Raw genomic sequence first — 26,594 nt, 5'->3', positions numbered from 1 at the left:
TTTTCACATCTTTCCTATGAAGCCCATTCCAACTTTCCACTCTCCACTCCCTCTTTCCAACCCTCAACCAATAACCGCATTCCCTGAAGAATACTCAGATTTATTCTCTGTGGCGCTGGCTGTACAACCCCAGGCGTGAGGCCAGATGCAGTGAATGTCCCTGGCCTGGCTTGTTGAGACTGCTCACTCTGCTCCACCCAGATCTGCTGGTGTCTGCATGGCCTGAGGCTCTCCGGGTTCCAACATGGCTGAACAGTGGGACAAGGACATTAAGTACTTCACCCTGGAAGAGGTCCAGAAGCACAACCACAGCCAAGCACCTGATTGGTGCTGCACCACAAGGTGTATGATTTGACCAAATTTTTGGAGGAGCATACTGGTAGGTAAGAAGTCTTAAGGGAACAAGCTGGAGGTGATACTACTGAAAACTTTGAGGATGTTGGGTACTCTAAGATGCTAGAGAATTGTCCAAAACATAAATCATTGGGGAGCTTCATCCAGATGCTTGATCAAAGATAACCAAGCCTTCAGAAATTCTTATTACTACTATTGACTCTAATTCCAGCTAGTGGACCAATTGGGTGATCCCAGCCACACAGCACTGGTCGTAGCCCTGATGTATCATCTCTACACAGTGGAAGACTAAATACATCCTCAGAAGCCAATGAAAGAAAAAACTGCTTTGGATCAAGGAAAAAGAAGCCAATGTAACTGCTCCCACTGACAGAAAACTTCACCTGAAAAGTAATTGTAATACACCTCTTTTCCTTTCCTACTATGTTAGAAACAAAACGAACCGAAAAAGAACTTATGTTCTCTCTACTCTTGAACTTCTGCGGTGTGCCTTTTTATTCATCAGCTTTATTTTGATGTTCCATGACTACATAACTTACTTATCATAGGCATGAACTTTTAAAAATATATCTGGCTTAAAAAAGAACAAAATACCCAGATTTTGCAAACCTGATAATTTACCTCTAGATAAGAGAATATCCAAAGCAGCAGCATCATTATCAGTCCATATAGCCTGGGAGAGTAAAACTGGAAGGGTTACAATGTTGACTCTAGTCACTTCTTTAGCTAAAAGTGCCATCATGATATAATATTTTTTAAAACACTCTGGAAATCATTAAAGCACTGTAAAAACCCTCTCTAAACATAAGCAAGCCCTTTATAGGAAGATATTTTATTTTGTCATTTAGGCAGAAGTTTTCAAGCGGTGGTCTGGGAGTCACTTCCGTGATCTGCAAAGTCTAGCAGACTGAAATTTTGCAGTGCTGATGTTGAGAAGTTTACAATAATAATAACAACAACTAATCAATATTGAGCGCTTGCTTCACTCTAGGCATTTATTGCATTTTGCCCTCAAAATATGCTTGTGCTATCCCTCTTTGGTGTCCATTTTACCCACTCAGTGTTGTGAGGTCTATTTGCAACAGGAAGAGGGAATAAAGAATCCTCTGCTGAACCTAGGAGCTGCCTAGAGTCAACAGGGATGATATATTCAACTACACACATCACTTGCTTCTTTATACTTGGGGTGTTACTATTAGAAATGATTTTAAATTAACCCTTGATTAAATATGAAGAAAGGACCGAGGTGTGTGGTCTCAGTATAACCTTTAGATTGAACAGGTTTTTATTTTTGTTTTTTCCTCTTCTAGGTTACAATTTTCTCATCTTCTAAATTTGAATAATAATAGCCCTTATCTCATAGGGATGTGGTGAATATTATAGAAGACACTACATGTAAAAAGATAAATGTATTAGCTATTGCTGTTATTGTTATTGCTGGTACATAGCAGTTACCAACACATGCTCATTATTCTAGCAATGCCATTTTCCTATTTAGAAATAACATGCTTAGGACTGCAACTACCGACATTGCTCACTGCTTCTAGAAGAAGTCAATATCCTACAATCTCACAGTAGGAATTAAGTCTTCTATTGACCGACGCTCATTTTATAAATACAGAAAGTGACTCAAAGAAGTTAATGTCTCAGATGCTGTAGATAAATAATGGCAGCTCTGATAGAACTCCTGACTTTTAGTTAAGCAAAATGTATGATGATAGATTAGGTAGGTAGACAGATAGATAGATATAGAGATAAATAGATAGATAGATACAGAGATAGATAGATATAGAGATAGAACAGATACCCTGATTAGAAAATTGACAAATGAATCCACCTAAGACTTATGTTCTAAGCATAAGCACTATTTCCCAGTGTAAATTAATCTGAAATATGAACTTCCACTTGTCGTTGAGATGGAATAACAGTGACTGGAATTTGCTTGCAAAAACTCCTAGATTGGGATTCCAAGGAGGCCGACACAGCTAGTTTACAGGGCAGAGCGCAAGAGGAGACCAGACTGCAGAAGAAGAACTCCAGAGTTCTGCAGTCGGGAGATGTCACTAAACATTCATTAGAATGGCTAACATAAAAAAAAAAAAAAAAGTGACACTATCAAACACTGATAAGGATGCAGAGAAACTGGATCTTTCATACGTTACTGGTGGGAATTTAAAATGGTACAGTCATCCTGGGAAATAATTTGGCAGACTCTTAAAATACTAAATATACACTTATATAACCCAGCAATCACACTCCTGGGCATTTATCTCAGAGAAACAAAAACATGTCCACACAAAAACCTGTACATGGATGTTAACAGCAGTTTTATATAGATTAGTCAAAAACTTGCAACAGCCCAAGTCTCCTTCAATAGGTGAAGGGCTTCACAAAGTGTGGTACATGTAGACCATGGAATATCACATTCAGCAATAAAGAGGAATGAGCTACTGATACAACAGCCCGGATGGATCCCAAGGGCATTATGCTAAATGAAAAATATAATAGTATCAAATGGTCACGTACTGTATGATTTCATTTATGTGATATGGAGAACATAGTAGTGGTCCAGGGATTAGGATGGTGGAGATAGAGATACAGCGGTGACTATAAAGTGGCACCACAGGGAGATCTTTGTGGTGATAAAATAATTTCGTATCTTGATTGCAGTGGTGGTTACGTGAATCTACACATGAAATGAAATGACAGAACTACATACACATGTACACACACACACACACACACACACAAACACACACACGCAATATGCTAATGCCAATTTCCTGCTTTTGTTAGGTAAAATGTAATCACTAGGGCAAACTGGGTGAAGGATACATAGGCCTGTTAGGCAGATTTAGGCCAGGAACAGGAATCTTCTTATCCTAAAAGCCATCTTGTCTTGCTTTGTACTTTGTACTTGGCAGCTGGTTTTTGTCTTAGGACTGGAGAAGCCGCAGGGAATGTAGAAACCATCTTATCCTGTCTTGCTTTGTACTTTGTTTGTCTCCTAGGGGCTTGTGATCAGAGCGGGCCTGGGATGGAGGCCTGGGGGCCAGGGTGTAGGGCCCGAGGGCTTGGTCATGTCCCAAAACCCTTGGTTGCTAGAGACAATGCGACAAAAACCCCCTGAAGCATTGAAGGGAGAGCAACCTCATTTACCCCCCTTCCTATAAAACTCCATACCCGTTTTTGCTCGGGGAGGTTATGGTCTTTTCTAGCCTGACCTCCCACAGCTCAAACACCCCAAATAAATTCTAATAGACCAATTTTGGTCTCTTGCGACTCATTCCTCTGGTTGTGCAACTTCCTCTGAATCAATATATTTCAAAATAAAAAAAAAGTTTTTAAAGTGTTAATGCTCTTTATAGAAGTTTTACATAATGATATAGAGAAACACACACAAGACCCTCATCAAGACTATTATTTATATTTTGGTGTAGTTCCTTTCAGTTTTCTCCCACGCCACTCAACCCTGTGTTGATGTTAAGTTCAACATGCCTACTAAAACCACAAATTGAAATGTCAAATGGCAGTTGAACAGAATGAATATAGGAGTCTGGAGTTCAGAAGATTATGAACTCCAGGTACAAATTTGGACGACATCACCATATGGTGAGGTATCTAAAGTCATGAGATGGAATGAGAGTGAGTGCAAGAGAAGGTTGATTTTTCATTTTGTTGTATTTTTTTCAAGATGAGAAAAATAAAAGCTTGTTTATTGATAATAAAGATCAAATAGAGATGAAAATTTGATAATGCTGGAGAGAATTGTTGGAGCAATGATTTTGTATGTTCAGTCTCTGAAAATGGATTGCCTGGGTTTGTGTGTGTAACTGTGTTATTTTATCTATGAATTACACTCAGGGTACTAAAGGGGACATATAACATGTTTGCTGTAAAAGGTTGGATCTGGTGACATGGTTGAGAAACACTGGTTTAAAAGAATTAGTAGTTTTCTGGCAGCCGCAGCCATGAAGGTCAAGCTGTGCAGTTTCAGCGGGTACAAGATCCACACCTGACACGGGAGGTGCTAAGCCAGGACCAATGGGAAGGTTTTCCAATTTCTTAATGCAAAATGCGAGTCGACATTCCTTTCCAAGAGGAATCCTCGACAGATAAACTGGACTGTCCTCTATAGAAGAAAGCACAAAAAAGGGCAGTTGGGAGAAATTCAGAAGAAAAGAACCCCCCGAGCGGTCAAATTCCAGAGGGCAATCACTGGTGCGTCTCTGGCTGATATAACGGCCAAGAGGAATCAGAAACCTGAAGTTAGGAAGGCTCAAGGAGCACAAGCTCTCAGGGCTGCCAAGGAAGCAAAAAAGGCTAAGCAAGCATCTAAAAAGACAGCAATGGCTGCTGCTAAGGCTCCCACGAAGGCAGCACCTAAGCAAAAGATTGTGAAGCCTGTGAAGGTTTCTGCTCCCCGAGTTGGTGGAAAATGCTAAGTTGGCAGATGAAAATGTTCAATAATGATCTGACTATTAAAAAAAAAGTAACAAACGAAAAAGAAATAGTAGTCAGGGGTCTTGGTACATGAGAGCTTTTCCTTCATCCTGCAGTTGCAGCTACTTCTTCCTAGCGACCGTTGGCTGTCTATGAGAATCCAGCTCAGCTTTGGGCTGAGGCTTTCCAGCTGTGAAGAGTTTCTTAGTGTGGAAGACATGGAAAAAACAGAAAGGAGAGGATGCTGAACAATGTTTTACTAATAAGGAATCTAACTGTGCTGTGGGTCCCAAATAAACCATTGGCTTTTTCTCCCAGGGTTTTTGTCACTTCCATGCCCACCAGATACACAAAAGTCCAGGGTAGGGGCAGCCAGAGGGGGGCGGGATGCATTTTTTCACATATTATTTGAGATGGTGTCTAAATACTGACCTCCATTAGGATCCCAATGTGCTCAATTGTGTGCAGAGCATAGCATCGGTTTACCTTGACCCACCAAAGCAAAGGGATCTAGCCTGTTAAAGATATTCAGTAAACATCTTAACAGTGAACAGCTCTTTATGAAAATATATAGTGTAATTCTTCTTACAGAAACAGTTCTGAGGGTTATGCTCCGCTCAAGCACGGCCAGCCAAGCGGGTAAGTAGAGACTGAAACCTAACTCATGCTCTGCTCACCAAATTATACAAACTGGTACAGAATTGACCTCACCCAGAAAAGGGGCTTTTCCTCCAAATCTATACAAAAGTATTGTTTAGGCTTTCTAGGGACCTATATAGATTGCTTTACATTTTAGTTTATTTTCATGTAAATGACCTCATATGACCCTCACAACTGTCCACCAGGCAAGAACTAGAATTATTTCTTTTGCTTTACCATAAACTTGAGGCCTTGAGATGTTAAGTGACTTGCCTAAGGCCAGAACAGAAATTGGACACTGACCTACTGACTCCCACCGTTGTTCCTTCTCTTACACTGTCTGCTTTGCCCCTGACAGTGTGTTCAGTTGAAGTCATTTCCTCATGGGTCTAGAGAACAATTGGTTACCATTGATGCCAAAAATAATCTTGCTTAATTAAGATGGATATTTTTAGTTATTATTAAGAATCAGAACAATTCACATTTGTAAGATGAACTCACACAAACCCGCTCACAATCCACAGAACCCAGTCCTTCTAACTTCTGCCAGATCTTTCGCTGTTATAATCCTTTTATCCCCTTTACCTGTCCAGGTCCTGCATAGCCTGGTTGATGATCCTCTGGGGGAGTTATCACACTATGTCTTTTTGTTTCTAATTGAGTGATTTTGGCAGCATCGGTAAAGGTAGAGTTTTGTTAATAACATAATGATCAATAAAACAGACCACAACCATCCCACACTGGTGCAACAGGAAGTTCTAGACTCCAACAAAGTCTACAGAAGGAAATTCTCCAAACCACATCTAACCTATGAATCCCTTTTACCAAGTTCTCTGTCGTCTCACAGCCTACACCTTTGCTAGGAAAGATGCCATCTCACTGATCTTCTGGATTGTATCCTCAGTAAAAGTTATGTTCATCCATTTTTATGAATTGGCATAAGTAACATTCATTGACTTCTTTGAAATAGGCTTAATAATTCTCTTTAGAGATATTTTGTCTAAAAATATTTTTGAAATGGCTTAATTCGCTGGTTTTGCATGCCGAAAAAACAAGCAAATTTCCCTGTAAGTTGCATTATTCTTATTATGATTCTTCGTAACCTTTCACATTGGAAAGTTATCAGATATAAATTAAGTACGGGCATTTTAAGGCTCTGTCACCTACACATAGTTTTTGTTTCACTCTAACGTTTGCCTACAGGCTCTGCTATAAACTACAGGCCAGAATTTGTGTCTTCAACAAAGAAGTTCAGTCTCATAGCCTCATGAAAAGACTGTACTAGATACTTGAAACTATTGATGCTTTGAAGCATAGACTCAGCTACATTTGTTAAGTTACAATTATTTCTTTTGCTTAGACTGAGATGAGATAACAAAGGCATCCAGAAAAACCAGATGGCCACCCAGGAAGGGCTTCAGGAGGTAGAAGCAGCACAATTACCCAAGCCACACTGAGTCCTGTTCTCAACTCCACACGTCATTTTGTCTCTGCATCCCAACTCACAGGATGGACTCACACCAATCAATCCCAAAATAATACTGTAAATTTTCAGTAAAGAGCTACATTGAAAATACGTGCATTCGGAAATAAACCTGCCCCACACATTCTTTCCCTGACTTAAGTGGGAGGCCAACCCATGGAGATGTTTTGCCTGCTGAGCAGAGCTGGTGAGTAATGTTCACTTAGGCCAGGATTAGGGTGGGGAAACATTTCTGACTCAGAATTAAGGACCGAGTCAGCATTTTGTCCCTGAACAGTGGTGGTTTATAAGGAAGCAATGCTGAAAATTTAGAATTTCCCTTTCTAATCTCCAAGCTACCCAATCTCCTTCTTAAAATATATTAGCATGCTTGTTGGTTTGTATTCTTTCGTATTCCACCTTGTTCCAAGATAGGATTAAAGGGAGCTTGCAAAACTATCTGTGATAAATGATAACAAATCAAATTAAGGTTAAGAGAAAAGAGTCAGGATACAGTTTGATTAATTGATTTTCAGTTGTGAGGATGCCAGAATCGCTATTCTTCCCTAAGCCTGAATTTTGGTCCCCAAAACTAGGAAGTGTGGGTTCTTTGTGCTCTTCCACTCTGGTGATACATTAGGAGTTTTAGTTAGCATGTTGTAGTCTTATTCAGAGTAAATTTGTGGTTTTCATTAAGATTTCTAAAATGTTAAAATTAACTCAGAGACCTCCAAGTTTACATTCTTACATCTAGGAATAATCTTGAAAGAATAGCCAACAATGGCCTCAAACAAAAATAAATAAACAAAGCTTACATCAAGAAAGTAGACACAGGTGCCCCTCAATCTGCAAATAAGATATTTTCCTGCACAAAAATCATCCCATGGGAGAGAAATTAAGCTAAAATTTTAAGGTATAGGGGCTTGCTTTCTCTTCATGAAACTGTGTCTGGTGCTCTGGTCAGGTAATGATGATAATTAGGGCAACTAGCAGTCTAAGAAGTAGAGCTTTTTTCTCTGTGAGAAGTCCATATTCCCCAGTAAGGTCACCAGATGGACAAGCCAGTCCTATGGACATGATGCTCCTAAAGGCAGGTTACAGAGTCAAGAAAAGGCATCACTCATCAAGGAGAAACTGTCTTTTCTGTACTTTCTTGAGATCAGAGATCAAGTTCACTTGAGTCAGCAGACCCTGGTGCAGAAGTTAGCTTTTTGTGAAGTGCAAATAATATTGATTAGCCCATAGAAGATTTGGTGAAAGAGAGAAGAAGGGAGGAAAGGAGAGCAAGAAGGAGGGAGGGAGGGACTGCAAAACAAAGCACTAGCCCATAGCCAGGAGAGCAGCTGAGATGAGCTCAGGGGAAAGAAAGAATCCTGGACTCTGAGAGAGGCCCTTCTGACAGGCTCCTGCATGCCCACGCTCCTGGCCAGTTTCTTTTTTACCTTCTCCAGTATAGAGTTGCCTTGGTCTAGCTGGCCAGGTAAAATGATTGAGGTTCTGCCTTCAAAGATGAAAGCTGGAGAAATAAGAAAAGAAAAAGTACTTATAATCTGTGGTGAGACATATGCAGATGTTAATGAATTAATATTAATCTTCTTAACTGAGATCATGGTAATGTTATGTAGGAGAATGTCCTTATTCTTAGAGATGCATGCCAATGTATTTAAAAGTGAACTGACATGATGTCTGCAATAACTTACTTTCAAATGACTCAGGAAAAAGAAGGAAGCGTGCATGTGGCAAAATATTAACAATTGATGACTTAGGTAGAAAGTATGTATGAGTTATGATAAAAAAATACGATGAATATTTAAATTTAAAAAAATTGTTACAGTAAAACATACATTGCCATTAATCCCCCTCACTTCAAACACACTTATCCCATTGTTCTTGCCACTTTCTGAAGCAGTTCTGGAAACCCTTTCTCGTGAGTGTCTTTATTTCATCCTCCATCCATGACAACACTCTGTGTCACACATCACTTCTGGTACGGCAATTTCTGTCACATAAAAACATTACAGTGTGTTCTCATCCACTTTATTTACCGGATATGGGACTGTGCGACTTCTGGCTCTTTCCTAAAGTCAAAATGGCCATGAAAGGAAAACATTTTGAATCAATTCAGGACATCGAAGCAGCCATGGCAGTGCAACTAAAGACACTCATGAAAGAGGACTTCCAGAACTGCTTCAGAAAGTGGCAAGAATGGTGGGATACGTGTGTTTGAAGTGAGCGGGAGTATTTTGAGGAGGATTGATGGCAATGTGTCTTTTACTGTAATAATTTTTTAAATTTAAATATTCACCGTATTTGTTGATCACACCTTGTATACTAGTGTTCATCATACTATTCTTTCAACTTTTTTATAAGCTTGAAAATTTTCAAAGTAAAAAGTTGAGGACAAAGCAGACATAAAAAGTTTCCAAAACATATCAAATCCATAGTAAGTACACCAAACTGGTAACAGTGAGGGGACAAAGGCCCTCTTTTTTTTTGTTCTATTTTTGTTGCTGTTCTTTATATTGTCCAATTGTTCTACTTTAATATGTATTGTTTTATAATCATAAGATTTTAATTTAAAATTTATATATATATTTGAATATATGTATAGTTGTTCTTTATATTGTCCAATTGTTCTACTTTAATATGTATTGTTTTATTTTATTTTTATTTTTTATTTTTTTATTGGGGAATATTGGGGAACAGTGTGTTTTTCCAGGACCCATCAGCTCCAAGTCAAGTCGTTGTTTTCACTCTAGTTGTGGAGGGCACAGCTCACTGGTTCATGTGGAAATGGAACCGTCAACCTCGGTGTTATAAGCACTGCACTCCAACCACTGAGCGAACCGGCCACCAAATATGTATTGTTTTCTAATCATAAGATTTTAATTTAAAATTTGTGTATATATATTTGAGTATATATAGTTGTTCTTTATATTGTCCAATTGTTCTACTTTAATATGTATTGTTTTCTAATCATAAGATTTTAATTATATATATGTACATATATGTGTGTGTATGTATATATACATACATATAAAATATACATATATATACATATATACATATAAAAATATATATATATTTGAAAGGCCACAACAAGGACTCTTCCTTTTGCTCCTATGGCCTCTCTCACTGTACAAAACACCTCCCTCATCACCCCACAAAACAAACCCCCTACAAACCGCATTTCTCAACAAGCACTCCTGTGTTTATCACTAGCCCCATGAACTTCTCCCTGACAAACACTTTACTCATAAACTACTGTCCACACAAAACATACTCCTTCTAAACTGCTCTCCCAGAACAAATGGCTTTCACCACCGAATGAATCTCTGGGAAAGGCTTCTAACCATAAACCACTTCTTCCTCAAAGTTCCTGTGTAATCCTTCCCCCTCCCATCCTCTCTGAGACACTGCTTCAGTCTCCTGGTGAATTCCTCCCAGTATGCTGCTGCAGATTTCTCAATTGCTGAACTAAAGGGTTGCCCTTCCTGCTTGTGAATTGCTGCCACTTTTGTCTGGGGTCAGTCATAGTTCCCTACTCTCCCTAACCTAGCCACCCTCCGCCCCCATCCTGCCTCCAACTCCTCCCCTCATTGAGGTTCTGGGAAGGAAGGAGAACGTTCCCTGTAATATCTTTGAAGTGTATATAACAGTCATCATTATCTTGAAGAGACCAATTTGCCAAGCAATTTCTTTATTTCCTAGCTCTGCTACCCTCTGATGGACCACTATCAAGTCAAAGCTAAGCTCCCAATGTGGATTCACTTCCTTTCGTTGTCAAGTGTCCTTATCACACAGCACAGCTGTAACTGAACAATAAGCAAGACTTAGGGTACTTTATCAATATCAATTAAAGTTGTCCCATTTAACTTCCATCTTCTCTCCTCCTTCATATCACACCCAAGTCCTAGCTGGTTCCTTTCCATTTAAAAATGTTTTCCATCAAAAAAGTAAAAATAAATGTCCCTTCCCTTGATTCCACATCCTTCCTCCAGCCACCATTTCCCATGTAGCAAACATTTCTCAAGAGGGTTTTTTGTACATGCTGTCTCTACTTCCTTATCGCTCATTTTTTTGGTGTCCATTCCAATCAAAGTATCATCCTTGTTGCTGCACTGAGACAACTTGTGAAGGTCAGCAAGGACTTTCCAAACTTAGCAGCTGTAAAAGCAAACTCTTGATCATCTGCCAAAACTGCTCCTCCCTTAAGGGTCTCATCTCAGGAAATGGCAACTCCATTCACCTCATATGCCAGGCCAAAAACTTAGGAATATTCTCGATTCTTCTTTTTCCCATACCCTATTTCCAAGTCATATCTGCTATACCTTCAAAATATCTCCAGAATCTGACCTCTTCTCACCACCTCCATCACTACCACTGGTCCAAGCCAAAGCCAACTTTCAACCTGGTCTACTGCAGTGGTCTCCTATTTGATCTCCCTACTTCCATTTTTGCCTCATACTGTTGATTTTCTACAAAGCAGTGAGGCTTTCTTTTTTTGGTTAAGGTAAATCAGTTAAAAATCCTTTCAACGGCCTCCTTTCATGCTCAAAATAAAACTCAATGTTCTTACTATGACCTACAACACCTGCCTACATTGCCAACCTTACGTCCCGCCACTATTCCCGCTCCCTCTACTCTAATAACATTCGTCTTCTTTCTGTTGCTAAATTCCTAAGTTCCTCTCAGAACCTTTATGCTACCTGTACCTTCTGTTTGAACACTCTTCCATAATCATTGCATTGCTCACTCCCTCATTTAGTCAGGCCTCTGTTCAAATGCTAGCTCCTCAGGACAGCCTTCCCTGACAGCCTATTTGAAATCACCCACTCCTTTATTATTTTCTTTTTAATTGCCTTACTGAGGTATATTTTATGTATCATAAAATTCACCTGTTTCAAATGGACAATTCAATGATTTTTAGTAACTTTACTCAGTGTTGCAACAATTACCATAGATCAGTTTGGGAACATTTTCACCCCCCACCCCAAATAAGATCCCTTATGCCCCTTTACATTGATCTCCATTTGCACCCTGAGCCCCTGGAAACCAGTAATCTTCTTTCTATAAGTTTGCTTCTTCTGGACATTTCATATAAATAGAATCATAGGATACACATTCTTTCATATCTAGATTATTTTACTTAGCATGATTTTGAAGTTAAGCCATGACATAGCACGTATCAGTATTTTGTCCCCTTTTGTTGCTGAACAGTATTCCATTGTATGGATATACCTTTGTCTATCCATTCACCAGTTGTTTCCAGTTTGGCATTATTATGAGTAATGTTGCCGTGAACATTTGTGTGTGTATCTTTGTGTGGATATGTTGTGATTTCTCTTGGTAGATACCTAAAAGTGGAATTGCTGGGTCATATAGTAATATTATGCTTCACTTATTGAGAAACCACCAAACTGTTTTCCAAAGTGGCTACACCATTTTACATTCCCACCAGCAATGGGTGTGGGTTCTTATTCCTCTGTGTCCTTGCCAACATTTGTTAATGATTGTTTTATCTGTTATAGACATTCCAGTGAGTGTGAAATGGTATCTCATTGTCGTTTTAACTTGCTTTTCTTTCCTCTATTACTTTCCATTCCTTTACTTTGATTATTTTTTCTTAACACTTATTACCATAGCAGGTTTTTTTTTTACATTTATATTTATTTGTAGTCTGACTCCGTTAATTTAATGTAAACCTTATCATGTAGGGAACCTTACCATGTTATCATGTTCTTCTCTGTATCTCCAATCTCTAGAACAGTTGTTAAGTAAACAGATAAACACAACTTCCTCATGTGTTCATTTCTCTTTGCTCAGCAGCCTAGAAATATACACTTGACAGGTGTCTTATCTGAGACATTGAAAAGCTTCAAGCTTCCTCAAGGTTTCATAGGCAGACAAGAGTTTAAAAGTTGATAATTTTGGTTTTTGCATTGTATATGTATACGCACACCAAATACACACAAAACATCAGCATTTCTATTTAAGTCTTAATATATCTGATTAACAAAAGGACAAAATTCAAAATAAATGGAGAAAAAATGGACAGAGATAATTGCGATGCAAGGTTGTCAAGTAAATGTTATGGCAATCTGAGTGGACACCATATTGAAAACCGTAAATATTAAGTACAGATTGATGGCAACACCTGACATAGACATCACTTGAATAAATCAAACAGGGCTGTTTGTCTGAAAAGGACAGAATAAAGTCAGTTCACTCAGAGAGATGAACAAATTTTCCAATTCACACAGAAATACAAACATCTTGACTCCAACACCTGCATTGTTACTGAAAACTCTAAATAAGTGACAGCCATATTAGACTCCATGCAAATATAACAGTGTCTCTCAGTCTGTCCTAGTTGTACTCATAAGCAAATACAGAGCCCCTCCTTGAGCAGAGGCACCTCACGTGTCTAAGGGTTATACAATGCACAATACTACTGCAGGATACAGTTAGGTTCTCTTAGGCACCTCTTTTATTCTGTCCAGGCTAGTATATTCTGGTCTGGGAACATTACTAAACCCAGTATTGTAGAAACATAACAAAGATCAGTTTCCTAGATCCTTGGGAGTCCTGCTAACAAGTCCGTACACCAGCCATAGAGTAATCCTAAAGTGAAGTGTCAGTAGATAGAAAATATTTTGGAAGCTGGACATCCGGAAAGAATGGAAGATTTAGGGAAAGGGAAAAAAAAAAAAAAAAGAAGATTGGCAGAAAATCACTATTACCACAATCCCATCTTTGTTTTTTGTGTCTTTAAATGAGTGGTTTTTATACATTTGTGAGGAAGGAGGTAGAGTTGGTAGAGTGAGCATCCAAGGAAACCTAATAACTTTCTCCTATCCCTGAAAATTCAGACACACATATACTCTTGTGTTTCAGGGGCTTCACAGGATCCATTGAAGCCCCTGAACATCCTATCTATGAATGTCCAGAGTGAGAACCATCCCAGCTCCAAAACAAACATACCTAAAACAACCACTGTGCCAAATATCAACTTTATCCCCTATGGAAATTAAATTATTTTCATACTTTGATGGATTTGGTGGGATACTAACAATGGTGGTAGCTATATGTTATTATTATTTGGGGGAGGAGGAGGCAGAGCAGTGGGGATTAACACTGTGAACTTGAATTGACCTTAGACAACCTTTGATGGGTAAAACGGACACTTGATAGAACTAGAACAGGTTGGGCTACATGTAAAGTAGTATTATATTCCTACTACTCTTTTATTATAAAATTATAGCAGGAGCTTAGGTAGAAACAGTTCAAAATAAAATAGGAAAAGGAAAGACTAAGGTTGAAATCAAGTAGCTGACAAGAAAACGGCAAAAAAACATGAATAACAGAAGCAGAGAAAGAGAACAAGAAGAAAAGAGACTGGCAAGCACGATAAAGAAAGCTTCCTAAAATGAACAAACTCAGAAGGGAAGTAAAAGTGAAAGCCAGGGGGAACAGTGCAGGTTCTTTGACCTAAAACAAGAGAATAAAAGCAGATTAATCCCAAACAATATCAAATCAAATTTAGTCCAAAATTTTAAATGTGGCAAAAAAAAGTTACAGACAGCAAATTTTTCCTTTTTATTAAAATCCAAATTTACAATGACAGAAAAACCAGGCAGTTAGCCAATGTTTGTTCAAAGGTGTCTCTTAGAAACAAAAAGTAATAATGAAAAGCAGAGGCCTATTTACAAGAAAAAAGGCAATGCAAATCTAAGTCAAATAAATTTAGACAGAAAGCAAAGCACAGAATGAACAGTTCTATTCTCCCCATCTTGCTTTAAAGAGGGCAGCAAGTGACATGATCTCTGTCTCTATTTCTATTAGTAATCAACAAACAAAATGGGAATTGGCTGAAAAATATTTGAAGACCATGTTCTTCCTTTGCTTCTGAAAAATCTGAGGTGACAGACATGTATCCATGTATCCTGGAAAGCATTGATCTAATTCATCAAGAAAGCACACTAATTTATTGATGTGAAAAGATTTCTAAGATATATCAAGATAAAATAAAATAGCAAGATGCAGAACAGTACATATAACATGATAACTTCTGTGTATAATAATAAGAGGAGAAAAAAATAAGAATATGTACTTTTATGTGTTTATATATTTTTAAATCCTAGAAGAACACACAAGAAACTAATGAAAGTGGTTACCAGTGTGGTGGGGAAGAAAAGCAAATGGAAGACAGGATGAAGGCAAAATTTCTCACTGTATACATTTAATGTTGCTTAAGTTTTTAGCTACGTGATTATATCACCTATTCAAAATTTTATCTAAACAAAGAGAAAACTACTAATTTGACTTAAATATATATTTTCACTTCTAAATTCTTTCACTTTTGACTTTACATTTTATTTTATAACAGCATATTCTTTTAAACACTACAAAAGACCTCCACCTGGTTAACAAATAAGTACTTGCCATCAATTATGCTATTGTATACAGATATTTGGGGGTGAAAGTAATTCTACCATCAAAACAAGCCTTCCTACTTCTAGTTAAACTTCAATCCATCAAAACATTACCATCAAAACATAAAAGCCTTCGATGGCTGGCCATCTGGCCTCGAGAATAAGATTCTTACTCTTCAGCCTGGAATCAGAGCCCAAAACAATCTGGTCCCTCTGCACCTTACCTCCCACTGCTCCCATTCATGATTTCTTCAATTTAACCATTTCAATCTTTAAATGATTAAACATTTCCTGAATCTGCCTGCATGTAGTGCCTTCTGCCTCTTCCTCTTCACCTCTCTTTCCTGTAAAACTTAACTCAAGTCTCACCAATCCCTTTCCCACTCCCCATCCTGTGTTGGTTCTCTCCTCTGAATTCCTATAGCACAAGCCATCATTGGCACTTAAGCATATGTGACTTTTCACACATTATTGTAGTCCTTTTCCAAAAAGTCCCTCTTGCAGTTCAGTGGAGAAAGCCAATTCTAAACAATGACAATATAACATATAAAAAGATTAAAAGTAGGCCTAGAGGGCACAACTAATTCAGCCTTGTTTTTCCTTTTATGCATATATCCTGTCTCCCATCTAGATTGCAAGCATTTTGTCTTATTACCAATTTATGGTATGGTTTTTAGGACAGTGTTCTATTCGAAGTACATGATTAATAAACATTATTGATGTTAATAGAGATGACCGTGACAGGGTCAGGGAAGAAAGCCTAACTTGATGGAAAGTGTGTTTTGACACCTATCATGAGATTCAGGAAAAACAATCCATTTTGCAGGCATTCTGCAGGCCCCTCTGGAGAACAGTGTCATCACAGTCTCATCTGGAGAACTAGCCTTCTCTAGGTGGCCCTCCCAGACCTATCTCCCTGGACTTTGTGCTTTTCTTCTCAGGCTCACCTAAACTGATACATTCAGTTTAGGCTGGGTTGCTTGGCACTTTGAAATTGGACATATTTGACAAACAAAATGTGGTGTATCCATACACGGGAATATTATTTGGTCATACAAAGGAAGTACGGATACATGCTACATCTTGGATGAAACTTGAAAACACTATGCTAAGGGAAAGAAACCAGTAACAAAAGTCCACGTGATTCCATGTATTTTTCCATTCATATGAAAGTCCAAAATAATTCAATCTATAGAGACAGAAAGTAGATTAGTGGTTGGTTGGGCTGTTGGGGGAAGCAGAATGACAGCTAAAATGTACAAGATTTCCTTTTGATATGATGAAAATGTTCTAAAATTGACGGTGGTGGTGATTGCACTTATCTGTGAATATACTCAACATCATTGAATTACACACTTTAAATGTGTACATTTTATTATATGTGAATTGTATCTCAGTAAAGCTGTTTTTTGTTTTTTCTTTCTTTATAGTATAGCAAAGCTATTTTTAAAAAGAAACTGCAGACACTTACTGTGTTCAAGTTTTCTCTCCACATTCCATACTCCCTCAAACCTAGGATTCTAGTGAATTAACTTTGAATTAATACTGATCACCTATAATTAAATGACTATTACTTACCCATAGCTACTTTCCTTGTTACGCCTCTTGGTTTGTATTATAAAGAATGTACAATTTTCTTTCATCACCATGGGGGTATATTTAATGCTCTAATATGAATATAGTAATATATACACTTGATATATGTATATACACATAAAGTAGGTAAGTCCTACCTTTTCTACTTTAATTTAGAACCAAGGAAGTAGACTACCGAATTAGGACATCAAAGGCATAATCTCCATGAAGCTACTTGTAGGGTTCTATCATGAAACTCAACACCCTCTGCAAAGGAAATGTGCAAACCCATTTACTAAATCTAAAAATGCCCTTAAATATTCAAGTCCCTGTCCGATGTTTTTCAGGTGGCACCATTCTGATTCCTGATCCATCTCACCAAGAGGCAACTCGGGGGTAAGAAATCGAGGCACCAAATGCAGTCCTCCATTGACCTCCAAATAGCTGTCTGCCCATGTCTCATTGGAACCCTCCATGTCCTCTGTTCTGGTCACACCTGTTGTAACAATGACCCACGAACATGCCTGGTACTTTTCATAGCTCTGTGCTTTTCTCGCCCTGATATGAAACCCTCTTCCTCCCTTCCATCCTTTAAGGCCAAGCGCAAAGTTTTCTATAAAACTTCACCTAAACAACCAATCCTCATGGTCCATGTATACAATCGGTTCGTCCTTTGGGCTCCTATCACATGTGACTTGTACCTATTTTATACCGCATTATACTAATAGATAATGGTTTTACAAATGTTTCTCTCTTAAGATTGCAGGGCACTTGACAAAATACCATGTTTAGACTCTCAGTTCAACATTATTATCTTAGGCAAAGTGTTATATAGACATTCAATAACTTGATTAAAAAGAAATGTCTATAAGCTACCTCATTAGATGAACAAGTTATAGTTGAGTATATATCTAAAAGATGTACGGCACTTTCCTCTACACCAGCTCTCTGAGAGACAAATGACAGGTGTTACAGACTGCCTAAAGGGCCAGGTAGGGTTTTAGAGCTGGGTGGAGGTACAAGAACTCATGAAAGGAAGAGTGGTGACAGGGCCATTCCAGGATGCTTTTTCTGTGTGGTGGGCTCAGCTAACATAGGTCAGTTATCAAGGATGATTTGAAAGATTTCAAAAGCTTTCCATCCAAAATGCCTCTTCCGTATTATACTACTAATAATTGAAATGTCACCTCTCCTAGAGGTTCATCCAGTACTACCCTTTCTACAAAGGCAAATAGGCCTGAGAGGGTAGTGTGGTTTTCAAACATGCCAGCCTGCTGAATGCAAGTTGAGCCCAAATAGTGCAGAAAGCCAAAAAAGGGCCCTGTTGGCTGCTGCATCACAGGGAAGTTCTGACCAAGCAAAAGTGAAAGGAAGACTAGAACCAGAACAGAAGCAACAGGGGGAAAGGAACTGTTCTAAGAGAAGAAGCTTGAGTAGGAGCCAATTACACAGGTTGCTTGGGGTGGCAGGACTCTAGTCAACAGTGAAGTGGCTGGCAGCAGATAAAGGGGTATTGGCCACTGCACTGTCAGGATGGAGTGAAGGAGAGTATAAGTTCTGACAATTAAGTTCAAGAACTTGTTGCAATGATGTTGCTAACTTTTTTTGGTATCAAAGAGATTATTCATTATGAATTTGCACCAACTAGAGAAACAGTTAACCAAGTTTACTATTTGGAAGTGTTGAAAAGACTGCGTGAAAAAGTTAGACAAACTGAATTTTTCACCAGCAATTCATGGCTCTTGCATCACAATACACCAGCTCACACGGCACTGTCTGTGAGGGAGTTTTTAGCCAGTAAATACATAACTGTACTGGAACACGCTCCCTACTCAACTGATCTGGACCCCAATGACTTCTTTCCTTACCTAAAGAAAAAGGAAATATGGAAAGGAAGACATTTTAATGACATTAAGGGCATCAGGGTACTATGATGACAACTCTGATGGTCATCCCAGAAAAAGAGTTCCCATATTGCTTTGAAGAGTGGATTAGGCACAGACGTCGATGCATAGCTACCCAAGGAGAGTACTTAGAAAGTGACCATAGTGATATTCAGCAATGAGGTATGTAGCACTTTTTCTAGGATGAGTTCGCAAATTTAATTGTCAGACCTTGTATAGTTGCCATCAATTATGGAAGACGTTATAGTGGAGAGAGGGAAATCAAGAGGAAATATAATTAGGGCTCAAGAAGGAACTAGCAACAATGGAATAGAAGGAACAGAAATGAAGATCCATGAACTGATTCAGATATTCAGGAGAGAGTAGACAGGGAGCAAAACAATCAGAAGGCAAAGGACAGAGAAAGACAAGACTGGTCTGAGGGAAGCGGCCATCACGTGCCCGAAGTTAGCCCTTCCTTCCTTATCATCTTGTAACATCTGTATCTTTTATCATCTTATCTTTCCTTCATTCTTTCCTGCATTCACACATGACCTCATCTCAGTTCTTAGCTACTTGTCTGGGAAGCAGATAGTCACACAAGACTATGGTCTCGCAGTCTTTTTTGCCAATCACGGCTTATAACCCGGCCTTCACCCAAATAGTAAAAAAATGAAGAAATTATTTCATTTTTCTCTTTATTCTAAAAATACAGGTATGATAATATCAAAGTACAAGAAATATTGGGGTGGTCCTTGTGTGGTTACTTATACTTTGGGGAGGTTGAACTGAACCCCCCGGAATGTGAGAGCATTATCTCAAAAAGCTGGCAGAAACTACTAATGGGTCAAGAACACATCAAATGCTGTGAATATCATGGATGTGAAGTAGGGCTTGGTTTGGGCTCCGGCTCCTGTGAAAGAACGGCAGTGGAAACTGTTTGGAGAAGACAATTGAGCAAGAGGACTCAGCACCAGAAAAGTGTGGTGGGAAAAGTCGGTGGAAGGTGAAGAACAGGAATTTTCCTCTTTTCTGCTACTAGCTGAGGGCAGAGGCACGTGACCGCAGCAAGGGGCCAAAGTAGACAGCAAGCAGCTGCTTGGATCCCATAAAGGAGAGGCCAGACCATCCCAGGGCTGGTTAACAAGCAGGGTCAGGAATGCTAGCCATCAGAATGGAGACAAACTGTTCCAGTTTCTGCGCAGCTTGCTTCCCGGCCTCTAGCACTTCCAAGTGGTTGGCTTTCTCTCGGCTTTCATAATCTGTGACGACCTTGTTAGTGATGAGGGAGAAGCCAAAGACTCGAAGTCCACAGTGCCTTGCCACTATAACTTCTGGTACTGTACTCATGCCTGGTGGGGAGAAAGAGGAAACCAAGGGTCAGCATCCTCAAATGGCTCTTTTCCTCACCCCTTAGCCAATCGCTATTCATCACCTCGTTGACAATTTGGCATCTCAGAAAACAACCAAAGAAGCAGATAAATTAGTGTAGAGCTTAGACTGTTCTATATTGCTTAAAAGAGTAGGGCTTCAGCGGGCCTTACACATTTCCTGTAAATATTACCATTGCCATGCTTTATTTCCATATCTGATTGTGGTAATTTTGAAGTCAGTTCTAATGATGTAGTTCCATTTCCAGCCAGAGGTACAGAAGGTGGCTATGATGTTTGGTAGAATAATCCTTAGACACAGTTATCAAATGATGGATAGGACATCAGCAGGACACCTGTTAAAGTCCTTGACGCTACAACACACCAAACCTCACCACCGTGATATCTTTCTAGAAATAAGTTAATTTAGTCTTCCCTTATGTCCGATCCTCTCTCAACCCCCTATCACGCCGGCAATCTTTTACTCCTTCCATCTCTGTTTTACCAGATCCCTCCCGCTTCAAGCCTCCCTCTGGCACTTTCCCCTTCTCACCGACAGCATCTGCACCCAGCATTTTCAGCATACGACACTCTGCCACAGTCTCAAAGTTGGGGCCTGCCAACACAACGTAGGTGCCTTCCTGTAGCTCTCGCTGCTCCTTCATTTGTTTCCAGACACTGTGAGCCTTCTCCCTCATCTCCCGGTCGTAGGCGTCAGACATGGCAGGAAAACGAACTCCAAACCTAGGTCACAGGTTGGCTTATCTCAGAAGAATCGAATACAATGAGCCCACTCCTAACTCCCAAACAAGCCTTTAAACCCCCCTGTCTATAAACAAAGGAGCAAAACACATACCTCTCATCATTGGGCCCTATCAGAGCGTTCTCACCCCCAAAACCAGGTAGGTTGATGTGATCGCGGATCAACATGATGTCTCCAACCTCAAACTTGGGGTTGAGCCCTCCAGCTGCATTGGTGACCACCAGGGTGTGCACACCCAGAAGGTGGAAAACCCTCACTGGGAAGGTCACCTTAGAAGCAAACGATGAAAGATCAGAAAGTGTTCTTTGAAATTTCACCAGTCCAGCACGCAGATATGCATGATCTGCATCATGAAAGGAGGAGACCAAAAATCTACATAGCCCAGGTAGTTTGGCAATAAAGTAGGAGAGCTCGCTGCCATCCCACTTCTTCCACATGCAACCAGGCTTATGCCCCCATTTACCTTCCAGAGTGGGTAGCCTTCATACATGTGGAACCGGCCCTGCATCATCACACAGACTTTGCCATTCAGGACCCCAAACACCAGTCGACCAGCATGACCTGGCACTGAATACAAAGAAAGAAAGGGAAATAAATGGCATGATGTTTTCATATAACATACACCCATTGAGAACTTACTGTGAGCCAGCTCACTATGCTTAACGTGTGAGGGTGTCATTAGGCAAAAGAAGACATTATTATCTCCACTTTCAGCAAGTTTAAGTCTGGTGGATACAGAAATTTATCATAAACTTACAAGTAAATGTATAAGTACATCCTGAGATTAGAGCGATGGGGGTAAAGATGTTGAAAGTGAACATATATAAAAGGAAGGAAGGAAAGGCTTTCTAAAGTCATTTCAAATGAATGAGAGGCCATACTGCAAGAGCTCAAAGTAAAAAAAGTATGGAGTGAGCGAGTACTAACGAATGCAGTAATTATAGACCCTTTTGCAGACTTTCCAAAATTCTCAAAATGTGTATTCTTATCTATTACCCTAACTAAACTGTATGCGTTCTCACTCCCGAAAGGGAGTTCATGGTCTATTCTGCTTCCTAAAGAGGCTGCTGAACAAGGGAAAGGGGCTGAGTTTGGAGCCATACAAGGCTCCTCCAGTATGACCCACAAAACAGTCCTGTGGGAATACACACCCGAGATGGGGCACGCAGGGGCATGGGAGTGCAACGGTGACTCCCCGCAGACATTACCATCATTACCATTTGTCTTCTCTGGTATTTCTACTCTGAATGACATGGCCAACCTAGCCTGCAAGGAATGGAGGCTCTGGCAAAGGGACCAAGAGGAAGAGCTGAGAGATATTCAGAGACATAGGAATTTATTTAAAATAAAAAATTACTAGTAATAGTAACACAGTTTGGGAACCTAAATAGAGTAAAAACAATAAGTTGATAAAGTGCAAAAAAATTAATTTGCTCTCACTTAGTGTAGAGCCCTTCTCATTGGGGCTACAAGTGCAGGTGCAGCTGATATCACTGCTATCTCCCTTAGAAAATTTGGCTCTCCTTCTCTCTTTTCAGTATTTCCTTCTCCAACCCTCATTCAGCACCTCCCTGCTCTGGCGTCCCAGTCTTGCTTAGAAGAAACTGAAAAAAAACTGAAAAAGTCATAACTCTCCAGGGAAAAGACGAAGGAAAGTAGAAGTCCAAAGATGTATACAATTAACCAAGGGAAGTTTATTATCTGAGAAATTAATAGGTAAAGCAAATAAACTACCCTTGCCACTGTGTCACTGGCCCTTTTCCAAACTTTCTCTGTAGAGCTTTCCAGCTGTTATTGGGATGCTGGATACATCATCCTCAGAGCTCCACTGTGCCTCGGGGTCATCTGCCCTTTGCCCGCTACGAAGGGTCAGTGTACAGGTTTGTGTATTGGTGCATTATCTGCAAGAACATGGTAGTCTGTATGTTCATATGTTGCTGTGCACTAGCGTGGGCCTTATCCTAGGATGGAGCTAGAGCAGGGGAGACTGGAAATGGCAGGAGGACGTAGGTCAGGGGAGGCCCGACTTTGTCATGGGAGGTTACAGACACTGCTTTTTCCTTTAAGCTGCAGAGTCATAGTAATGAGATGGGTGTGTGAGAGTGTAGTGACCCTGGTGTGTATGGGGGAGGCATTATAGAGGTTGAAGGAGCCCTGAGTATTAAAGCATAAGAAATATGATATCAAATAATACCACTGAGGCACACAGGCCCTGTGTATCACTAAATTCTAGAAGGGGAATTTCCTTAAGTCATTTGGTTGGCACTGGTCTTTTTCCCTCTCTTATGACAGTTGTCTTTAATCTAGTGCTACAGAGGATAACCAGGCCTGGGCATAGAAGCTCTGCCCTCCTTCAGAATCCCATCAGTAGCCCTCAGTCCACCCCTCTCCCCTCCTGCCAGTACCTGTACTTTGGGGAAAGTTTGGTATCTCACTGTAGTCAAAGGCTTGCGCCTGAGTTAATTGATTGGTCAGGCCTCCTAACCCAGAACCACAGATCACTGCCACTTGAGGTCGGTGCTTGGTGTGGGACAGGAGCCACTCTGCAGTGTTCTTACAATCTTCATATGTGAATCTAGGAAAAAGAACAGTCACGGTGAGTCTTACTCCCATCCCAAGGGCATCATAGACTAATGACCTTTAGTGCAGACAGGCTGGCAGGTATTCCGAGGTGGCAGGGGATGGAGAAGCTGGCCAACGACCTGCCCCAGAGGGAGGTTCCTCTCTCTCAGGAGAGGCCACACTAAGCTCGCCCACCCACTCCTCTGTCTGAATCAGACCCATTGAAAGTCTGTTATGAAATTCTTTCCAGCTATTCCAAAACCGACAAGGCCTGTATACCTATGAATTGATACTAAACTCAGAACCTCCTTCCCCAAAATATTTATTCCAGAGCCTGACAAAGTTAATGACGTCTATGTTTTCACCACCAGCCCCAACTAGTTCTGCTACCACTGTCAGAGTTGATGGCTGTCCTTATGACAAAGATTTAGAGAGGAAGGGGCCACAGAGTCTACAGAAGTACAGTTGAAATAATCAAAAAAAAGAAGGTAAAGAACCCCCCTATCTTATAGGCTTAGTTTGAAAATTATTTAAAAACTTGCTTCTGCTAAGGTTCAAAGTCCTATGACTCATGGACTTTGATTCATCATGGTTCATTTAGCCCCACAGCTCTTGAGTCTTTCTTTCACTTTCCCCTCTGCTGTGTTCTCCCTGCCTTCTCCCATCTTCCCTTCTCTTCAAGGTTCTTTGCCCTCCAGAGACCTAAGGACGTGCACATGCCCAGAACCTATATATCCCCAAAAAGAAACCTAGAATTTTTCTCACAAGTCCAGACCAATTCTCTCAAACTCATCTGGAAAGACCAAAGATTGAAGGGGGAAAAAATTGAGAACTGCAACTGGAGTTGTGACAGAGCTGAACACAACTACCCAGCCTCCAGAGGAAATCCCCTCTTTCAAAAGCTGAGCTTTTGAAACCAGATGACTCTACAATACAATACAGTGGGTTATCTTCAGGAAACTAGCTGGGTAAGGGACAAGGGTGGGGGCCACAGAGCTGGGGCCACGGGACATGGAGAAGAGAAGCAACAAAGTGGAAAGAAAAGTTAATCAAATATCATCCCCAAAGACGTGCAAAGGAAATGAAAGCAGTGTGAAGCCTTGGACACCGAGCATATCCAGCCACAGCTCATATGACGTCCTCGTTGGCCATCAGTTCCCCCGGAACACCCTGGATCCCTGGGCATGCAAAAGCCAGTGATCCCCACATAGGACACATGGCTGCAATGTCCTGGACCAACGCAGAGAGAAGGGTTTTCAAAACTGTGAAGTGGGGGTGAAGGGGAGGAGTGGGCAGTGTCTGTTGCTCAGTTCACTGAATAAGGATGGATTGCCTTTTCTCCTTGGACACTCCAGCCCAAATTGATTGGACCTCCAATTTGGAGGCGAGAGGTGTTGACCCGGACGTGAGCAACCTCTTTTCTGAAGGAGGGACTCTAGATCTGGGCACCAAAGTACCTCAGGGCTTTACCAAGGCTCTAGAATGGGAATCTGTGAAGAGCTATGGGGTGGGAAGACCCTGTGTGTGTGTGTTGGGGGGGTGGCGTATGTCTCCTGCTACACGCACCCCAAACACGCCCGCGCGAACATACACACATACCGGTTCCTTTTTAGCGTAAGTAGACTACACTGTACTATCCCGTCCCTGTCCTGCTCCGGTGGCGCCACCCCAACTGGATTCCCACTTGCGCCCCTGCCGGCGCTGACCGCACCATTGTCGTGCCGCCTTGTCCCAGACACCGGGCTCCGCGCCAGGCCTTTCTGCATCTTCAGGGCACTCGCTCCCTCACCCGCCCATAACGCCAGGTTTCCAGGTCTCGGTGACAGCCATTTCCGCTCCCCAGGGGCCTCCGGGATTCCCCAACCCTGGAGGCCGCCTCACCGGTTCTCCATGGTCCCGCTGACGCCCTCTCGATGAGCCGGCCCTTCTCCGCGAGGTTCTGCTCGGGTGACTTGAGCTGCTGTCGCCGAGGCTGGTCCGCACCGTTAGAGCGCTATTTGACGAGTGCAATGTCTTTCCCCAGCCCGGGAGTCCCCAGCCAATGGTAGCCGAGCACGCGGGCCCGCCCCATCTCCACAGTGACACACCCCTTTCCCTTCGCGGGAGGCTGGGCTCTAAACCCAATCTGAGTTCTTGCCAGCGCCAGGTCCTTTCCCGTATCCCACACACCAACCCCGACACAGGCACGGGTAAGGAGGGCATCCAGCATTTCTTCCCTGCACCCATTCCGGTCCACAGATCCCGGTTTTCAGGCAAGGAAGCCTCTGTGGGAAGAGGACTAGAAGTGGGAGGGAACCGCCCCCATCTCCACCCATCTGTCTGCAACCCCGTTTCCGGGTTGTGTGTGCAGCAAACCCTGAGGTTTAAAAAGAGAAAATGTTAAACTGTAGATCGTGCAACCCCAGAATAAAATTAAGCCTGTGTCTGAGTTGTTTCCTGGACAAAGGAAACAGGGTCAACCCTCGCAACACTGCTGACCTGGAGGTTACAGGACGGGAGAACATAACGGGTCTAGATCTAGGCCCAGAATGGGGGAAGAAGAAAATGCTCAGGGGCCGGCCTGGTGGTTCAGGCGGTTAGAGCTCCGTGCTCCTAACTCCTAAGGCTGACGGTTGGATTCCCACACATGGGCCAGTGGGCTCTCAACCACAAGGTTGCCAGTTCAATTCCTCGAGTCCCGCAAGGGATGGTGGGCAGCGCCCCCTGCAACTAAGATTGAACACGGCACCTTGAGCTGCCGCTGAGCTGCTGCTGAGCTCCCAGATGGCTCAGTTGGTTGGAGCGTGGGCTCTCAACCGCCAGGTTGCCAGTTCCTCTCCCTCAAGGGATGGTGGGCTGTGCCCCCACAACTAGCAATGGCAACTGGACCTGGAGCTGAGCTGCGCCCTCCATAATTAAGACTGAAACAACAATAACTTGAAGCTGAACAGCACCCTCCACAACTAAGATTGAAAGGACAACAACTTGACTTGGGAAAAAAAAAAGTCCTGGAAGTACACACTGTTCCCCAATTAAGTCCTGTTCCCCTTCCCCAATAAAATCTTTGAAAAAAGAAAAAAGAAAAAAAAGAAAATGCTCAGGCCCATAGAATTTGTGGATTCTCCACAC

The 26,594-nt window shown here is 41.2% G+C and overlaps 1 protein-coding gene and 1 pseudogene across 2 annotated transcripts; one reads left to right on the top strand and one right to left on the bottom strand.

Annotated features, from left to right (window-relative positions):
* Window positions 1-220: 220 nt before the first annotated feature.
* On the top strand, window positions 221-787 carry LOC117024005 (cytochrome b5-like; annotated as a pseudogene).
* Window positions 788-19,472: 18,685 nt separating this feature from the next.
* On the bottom strand, window positions 19,473-25,525 carry LOC117023342 (purine nucleoside phosphorylase). 2 transcript variants are annotated; one of them, XM_033107931.1, is made up of 6 exons: window positions 25,368-25,525; window positions 23,330-23,499; window positions 21,388-21,491; window positions 21,018-21,193; window positions 20,715-20,905; window positions 19,473-20,143 (listed from the first exon to the last, which is right to left on the bottom strand). In XM_033107931.1, exons 1-6 carry the CDS (start codon window positions 25,376-25,378, stop codon window positions 19,932-19,934), a joined length of 864 nt encoding a protein of 287 aa, XP_032963822.1. In that variant the 5' UTR covers window positions 25,379-25,525; the 3' UTR covers window positions 19,473-19,931. The 2 variants fall into 2 exon arrangements, with proteins under 2 accessions (XP_032963822.1, XP_032963823.1); XM_033107932.1 differs by lacking the exon at window positions 25,368-25,525 and adding an exon at window positions 25,193-25,330.
* Window positions 25,526-26,594: the final 1,069 nt, after the last annotated feature.

The sequence above is a fragment of the Rhinolophus ferrumequinum genome, chromosome 6, assembly GCF_004115265.2.
Source record: "Rhinolophus ferrumequinum isolate MPI-CBG mRhiFer1 chromosome 6, mRhiFer1_v1.p, whole genome shotgun sequence".
In the NCBI taxonomy this organism is placed as follows: Eukaryota; Metazoa; Chordata; class Mammalia; order Chiroptera; family Rhinolophidae; genus Rhinolophus; species Rhinolophus ferrumequinum.
This window is presented reverse-complemented; position numbering and strand designations above follow the sequence as displayed.